Source organism: Polyergus mexicanus, unplaced genomic scaffold (assembly GCF_030449975.1).
Source record: "Polyergus mexicanus isolate NDT 795.1 unplaced genomic scaffold, iyPolMexi1.0 SCAF_18, whole genome shotgun sequence".
NCBI classification, from domain to species: Eukaryota; Metazoa; Arthropoda; class Insecta; order Hymenoptera; family Formicidae; genus Polyergus; species Polyergus mexicanus.
This window is the reverse complement of record NW_027223338.1, coordinates 2,739,966-2,747,308: the sequence shown is the minus strand read 5'-3', so window position 1 is coordinate 2,747,308 and position 7,343 is coordinate 2,739,966. Positions and strand designations below refer to the sequence as shown.

Genomic DNA, 7,343 nt, shown 5'->3' with positions numbered 1-7,343 from the left:
CAAAACTTGCGTATATAGTGTCACGTCCCAGCGTTCGAAGTTAATAAAAAAAAATTATTCTTTATTCTAAGAACGTGAACATATAATACTAATAGTAGTAATAAATCTGAGTAGTGTATGTTAATTATTTTTAGTGTAATTTTCCTTTATAAATGAGATATTTTATTTTCCTTTTCGGTCACCCTGCAGTTCACCGGGTCTACCGGGGACCATAAGACTAATAACCCGTCAATGGTTGTGTAGGATCTATAAGTAATGTTTCTCTTACCCTTTATGACTATATGTGTCTGAATAATAATTAATATGCTGGATTCTCCGTGTAGCTGGTCCTCCAGATTGATCACTGATAAGCGCTCTTAATTATGGTAATGACGGCTAATTCAGGATAAATAGGTAGCCGGATGTTGAAATAATTCGTAGAGTTATGTAGAGTAAAATAGCACTTTATTTTATATTTAAGTTAAGTTAAGCAATTAATATTACTAGCGTCTGCTAACGCTAGAGAAACTCGAAGTACAAGAATGGAAGTCTTATAACTGTGAATTCGGAGCTTGTCGATGCGTACACCGGATTACTATATTGAAGAGCTAGTCGTGTTAGCTGTTCGAAGTTTGGAATAGTAATGCTGGATGTCGGACTTGCACTGAGCTCCTCCGGTCTTCGGGTGTTGGTGGGAGAGATGCTGCAGTGGGATCGCCTTTGGTAGATGGTGGGATATTCTTCCTATGCTTCGCCTAAGACTTCCCGATGTTGGAGGGAGTCCCATGGGCGGGAGCAATGGCAAGTGGAAGCGCCGCTGGTAGGGATCTCTGTGCGAGAAGGACAGCTATATCGTTCCCTCGCAACATTCCAACTTGTTTGTCCCGCTTAATCTTATCGAGCGGGCGGATAAGAATATCGATCGACGGCCGGTCCGCATACCATGTACAGTATAAGGCTCTTATAAAACTCTTATAATACTATAGTGAATAAAATGTTTTATAATGAATATTCCTATATGCCTAATTCCTTATTGCTACCTTTATGGTTAATAATGAAGTCTTATGCTACGTAGAATATGTGTATGCGCATATGTGAATATAAAGTTTTTAAAGCTAATATGAATATAAAGTTAAAACGACTATATATATATACTTGAAATTATTGGGTTAAAACGTAATAACGTTACATTTGCATCGTTCACTTTTCGCTTGTATCTTCTTATTGAATTTAATGCTTTATTAAAAGATCTTTTGTATGCTCATATATATATATATATATATATATATATATATATATATAATATTTATTACAATTTTTAAAGCGTTTGAATCGTCTGTCTGATTGTACAATGCAAATATAAGGCTTTAGTTATTTCTATAGTTTATTCGTATGATAGTTATTTTTGCGTCACCCGCTGGCGCGTTCGGGCGTTGGCTATATACAGGGTGACTCTCGAGTATGAATACTATTTTACAAGTTAGAAGTTTGTCTTGAACGAATAATTTTCTCCGGATTTTTACTTCTTTCACCTCCTATGGGTGAGTTAACAATAAATATATTGTTTAAATAAATTTTGACGTGCGGCTGAGACGTCACACCACCCCCCTTAGTTTAAATTTCGGAGTAACGAGTTATGATGAAATTTATTCGTCCAATCTGGTACGTAGATCTCTGAACGTATATACTATAGGTATAGTAGGCGGTTCCGCGTTTTCTGCTGGCGCGTTGGGTACTGTGTTTGTGTCTGTGTGTTCCGGTGGGTTTTCGGGATTTACATTTGGTTGTGGCTGTGGCCTATTGGCCAAATACAATAATAAATGTGTGAAAGAGCTCCAAATGGCTCCGAGTAAGTGTAAGCTACAGCCATAAGCTGCATGTAGCGCATAGCCATGTATCAATGTGTCAAATACAATTTTTATTATTCTTATAATTATAAATATTCCGAATACACCAGCGGTCGCTGCGCCGAATGTGGTGAAACCGTCCCATATTTTTGTTAATGTATTATTATAAATTTTATTTAACGCGTCTTCATCCAATAAGTTTTGTAATGAAACCGTGTCTGATTGTATCGATTGTCCGGTAAAGCCTCGGGCGATGGTGTGTAAAACCGCGTTCTTTTCCGCGGGGAACATAATGTGGTCTCTTAATTCGTCAAGGTCTTGTTGGGAGTAAATGCCACTGGTGACTAGTGATTTTGGCGCAAGGTATTTCCAAGAGAGTTTTGTTAATGGTTTGATTTCGTGAGGGGAGGTTGCCATGGATGGGGTAGGATTAAATTGGAGCCATGTCCCTTCAATGTTATATAGGATCGGGAGTAATGGATTACAGTCCCTTATAGTACTGTGTCTAATTACTATATGTGATTTTGGTGTCATGAACAAAGAAGCATTTCTAAAGGTCACGGGTAGTTCCGTATGACAAGTGTTGGTCTTTCGCAAAGTAACTTCTATTGCTATGCATTTGATAATGTGGATCCCTTCGCCTGAAGTCACTGCCATATAACCAGGTGACTTCATCATTCGATAGGCGAATTCGTCCGGCTGTATTGCTGCCAGAGACAAAGTATTCTGAATTACTTGTTTTTCTAACTCACATTTCTGTACAATGATGTCTCTGTATAATGACGTGATTTGGTTTCTTATATATTTTTCAACATACACAAATTTTGAATTTGCGTATGTAAACAGATCCAAATTAGTTACTGCGATTTTAGACCTTGCTTTAAAAATGTTCCCCTTTTGGGTTTCAAAGATAAATAATTTTGGATGCTCTGTTCCGTATAGAGTATAGCCGCAAATAGTGTGTCTTCGCGTTAGCGTCAACGCAAAAGTGGTGTCTTGGGATTCTAAGGTAAACATTGTGGTGTTTTGGGAATTAAGGAGGCCTTGGATTTTAGTAGAGGTACCTTCATATAAGACATCATATGCTTCAAACCCGCAAGCGGTATTGGGTATTCCTTCCCAAAAGGTGTAACCATCGTCCGAGTCTATACAGGATTCGTCAGCTAGGTCGCAAACTGTGCCCGATTTTAGCATTATTTTTCCTGCATTTAATCTAACCGGTACGTATGAATCTCTGAGGGAGATTTTTAAGGTTGCTTGTACTATTACGTCATCCCATGTGCCGTAATAATCCGAATATTGAATTCCCTTACAAGTTCCATCTACGTTCACCTTGCCGGCAAGCGTGACGCTTCTATAATACGTATGATTTGATTTTAATCCGTCGATAATTTCAGCGGTTCCTACCTTTAAAAGACCCTCTTTATGCATTTGAATGCACCTAGCGCGAGATGTTTCTTGCAAGTAGCTTGCGTAACCGTTATGAACGGCTGAAATATGCGAGTGCATTCCGCAGTGAGATATGGTTCTTAAGATTTCTATCTTACATTGAGTTATGTGAGTTTGCGCGTAGTTTGACAGTTGTAGCAGCTGTATGTATGTGTTGATTGTCGCAGGTGTCGCAATGTCGATGTCGCATTCGCCTGAACGTAGTAAAGATACAGTGGTCACATTAAGGTAGGCTCCTCCGCAATCGTAGGCTATTATGGCCTTTGTGCCAGAGAACATTGCGGTAATTAGAAGCATCGGAATGTAGTAAACCTTAAAATAGAAATATTATATTTAAATATAAAATACGAGAGTAATATGGGTTGTTTGTGTTGTTTTATGTTACAAGATGTGTCAGGTATGTGTGTATGTGTTGTTAGAACAAAAATCTCTAATATTAATACGAGACTAATATGAAAATATCTTAAAATTACTGGATCCGGGGGTCCAGGCCGCGCTTACAAAATTTCTCTTTCTTTGCACTTTCTTTCATCCCGGATCTATAAAATATGTGCCTTTGCACAACTTCAACTTGTTTATATGGACTACGCGTGATTTACCACGGAAGTCTATCCTCGCGTTATTCATTGGTAGCATTTCTAAAATCTTGTATGGCCCAGTATATTGATCGTCTAATTTCCCTTTCATGGGCTCTTTTAATAGATAAACTCTATCATTAACCTTGAAATTTTGAACGTTAATTCTTTTATCATAATATACTTTACTCTTTTCTTTTGACTGCACCAAGTTTTGTTTTGCTAGGCCTTGCGAATTTCTTAAAATTTTGAAAAGGTTAGTGAGATAGTCCTGATAAGGTTGTTCAGTGGCGTCTTCTGGAATTATTGTGGAAGATGGAGTTCTAGGAAGATGTCCAAAGACTAGGGAATAGGGGGTATAGTTTGTTCCTTCATGGACTGAGGTGTTATAGGCGAACATGGCAGGTTTTATGTGCTCGTCCCATTCGCTATTTTGATTGGTGTACATTTTTAAATATTCAGTTAGTACGTGATGCGAACGTTCAATTGATCCATTTGATTGCGGATGATAAGCGGTTGTACGGCATTGTTTTATTTTAAAATAATTAGCAATTGATTTCATTAAGGAGGTAAAGAAGGTTGGAGCTTGGTCGGTTAATAGAGCTCTTGGTGCTCCGTATATGCAAACGAAATCTTTTATAAAGGCATCAGCTATTGAGAAGGAATCCGCCGTTTCCATGGGCGTGGCTATTGAATATTTCGTTAAAAGATCCTGTATTGTTAAAATATAGGAGTTATTTCGGCTTGTCATCGGCAATGGCCCTACTACGTCCATTGATACTTTATCAAAAGCAACTCCTGGAGTGTCAGTTATCATCATAGGCTGCTTTGTCTTTACCCTTGTCAATTTTTTTACTTGGCAGTCCTTGCAATTTCTTATATATTCCTGGATATCCTTTTTCATTGTAGGCCAGTGGTAATTTTGTCTAATTCGATGATAGGTTTTATTTATACCTTTGTGTCCTCCTATCTTTGTGGCATGCTTTTCGTAAATAATATTCGTTCTTTCCGTTATGCCGGGGCATCTTACTAAAGATTTGCAGATTGTTATGGTTATTGATAAGTCGAAAAGAAATCTTTTTAAGCTCTTATAGACAAAAATCCATGGAATCGTATCATACAGATCATTTTGTGCTATACTAACAGTTTTCAAATTTAGCTCGATTATGGCATCTCTCAATGATCTTAATCCTTCTATTATGTCGTTTCGTTCCGTCTGTATTTTTTCGTTTTGCTTAATGGGAATATTTATTAAATGTTTTCCGTTATTTAGATTAGTTACTCTTACTCTTGCGAAAGTTAAATCTTTATATGTGGGAAGTTTATTCTCGGCCAAATAATCTTTCGCGCCTTTGTCATAAGGATGTCCTTCTAGCGTAGTGAAAATAATATGGTTGTCTTTTCGGGATAGCAGTGAATCTCGCGTTTCGTTGATTCTAAAGTCGTTTTCCTCGCCTGAAGAGCGGGGTTGTGGAGAGGCAGGTATGTTATCTTCACTTTCGTCTTCTGTGTTGTCTACTGACATTTCTGAATCGCTTTGATTTAGTTCCTGCACTTGTTCATTTATGTTCTCAATGCTGGGGAATTGGAATTGAGATGGGATTCTTGTGGTTGCTGGGGGAGTTAGTAAAGCGTTTTCTTCTGATGCGTTAGAAGGGAAGGTGATGGAGGGTCTAGACTGCTGGGTAGCCGTCTGATATGAAAAAAGAGATTCATTTGAATCGTCGTCGGATTTCGTCAAAGGAAGTATAGATGCGTCAGGAATAGGTGGATTTCGGGAGAGTGCGTCCGCTACTACGTTAGTCTTTCCTGTTTTATATTGTATCTCATATTCATACTCTGATAATTTTAGTCTCTATTTCCATAAGCGGGAGCTGGGATCCTTGACTGAATGTAGCCAGACTAGCGGCTTATGGTCAGTGAGTATTGTAAATTTTCTGCCGTACAGGTAATGCCTAAAGTATGTCACACAGTAGACTACGGCTAGGCACTCTTTCTCTATGGTGGAGTATCTTCCTTCTGCCTCATTTAGAGTCCTGGAAATATATGAAATCGGTAAATCTTTTCCTATTTGTCCTTGGCTTAATACACCTCCTATTGCGTATCCGCTGGCATCGGTAGTTAGCAAAAATGGTTCTTTAAAATTCGGATATTGCAAGACAGGTTCTTTTAATAGTTCGTGTTTTAAGGAATTAAATGCGTTCTCTTGGGATGGGGTCCAAACGAAAGATTTATTCTTCTTTAAAAGATCTGTTAGCGGTTTTGCTATCTTTGAGAAATTTTTAATAAATCGTCGATAATATCCTGTTAACCCGAGGAATTGTTTTATATTCTTATAGTTTCGGGGAATCGGAAAGTGTTCGACAGCTTCAATTTTGCTGGGATCTGGTCGTACACCGTCGTTTCCTATAACATGCCCTAGGTAGGCAACTTCGTGCCTTAAAAATTGGCATTTTTCAGGTTGTAACTGCAGATTTGCTTTCCTTAATCTCTGCATTAATTCTCTGACTTTTGTATAATGTTCTTCTATAGATCTGGCGTAGATAACTATGTCGTCGAGGTAGACGAATAGTTCGTTTCCTTGTAGTCCGGTAAGGACGTTATCCATCAACCGTTGGAACGTTGCGGGTGCATTTTTGAGGCCAAAGGGCATCCGCTGATATTCGTAATGCCCGTAGGGCGTTGAGAAGGCTGTCTTCCCCTGATCTTCGGGAGCCATTGGAATTTGATGGAATCCTTGAGCGAGATCAAATATGGAGAAATATTTTGCACTACCCAACTGGTCCAATATTTCTACTATATTAGGCAGTGGGTATGCGTCTCCTACTGTTTTTTCGTTTAATTTACGAAAGTCTATTACCATTCTCCATTTTTTCTTTCCGTCAGCCGCAGGCTTTTTGGGTACTATCCATAGAGGAGCGTTATACGGTGATGCTGAAGGCGTTATTATTTCGTCTGCTAATAACTTAATCACTTGCCTGTCTATCTCCTCCTTGTGGACTAGCGGGTATCTATATTGCTTTACATGGATAGGAATATTATCAGTGGTTGGGATGGTGTGTTTGACTGAGGTGGTGAAGTTTAAATTTTCCCCTGGGAGGTGGAAACAGTCTCCGTATTCTTTGAGTAAGTCGTTCACATGATCTGCCTCTTCTTCGTTTAAATGCTCGGTGTTGATTAAAGATTTAAGTTGTTCAGTACGATTAGAAGATGCTGAAAGCGCATCTTTTGTATATATATGACTCTCGAGGTTTGAAGACATTGGAATTACGTCCGTGTCGTTCGAATAGCCTCTGAGGTTATAGACCTCGTGTTCTGGTAAAGCGTCTTGAGTAGTTGCAAGATTTTTATAATCGTTTGAAATAAAAGATTTCCCCAGTTGGGAGAGCTCTTCATGGCTTCTGGATTTAGTAGAAGAAGATTTCCCATTGTTGGCGAGCTCTTCATTGCTCTTGGAATTTGTATTTTCAAAATATAGAAGATCCTCAAATCC

General features: G+C 38.5%; 1 protein-coding gene across 1 annotated transcript; it reads right to left on the bottom strand.

The window, feature by feature from the left end:
* Nucleotides 1–1,563: 1,563 nt before the first annotated feature.
* Nucleotides 1,564–3,195, bottom strand: LOC138941275 (uncharacterized). The gene has a single exon (XM_070310792.1). The coding sequence runs from the start codon at nucleotides 3,018–3,020 to the stop codon at nucleotides 1,626–1,628; it is 1,395 nt and encodes a 464-aa protein (XP_070166893.1). The 5' UTR covers nucleotides 3,021–3,195; the 3' UTR covers nucleotides 1,564–1,625.
* Nucleotides 3,196–7,343: the final 4,148 nt, after the last annotated feature.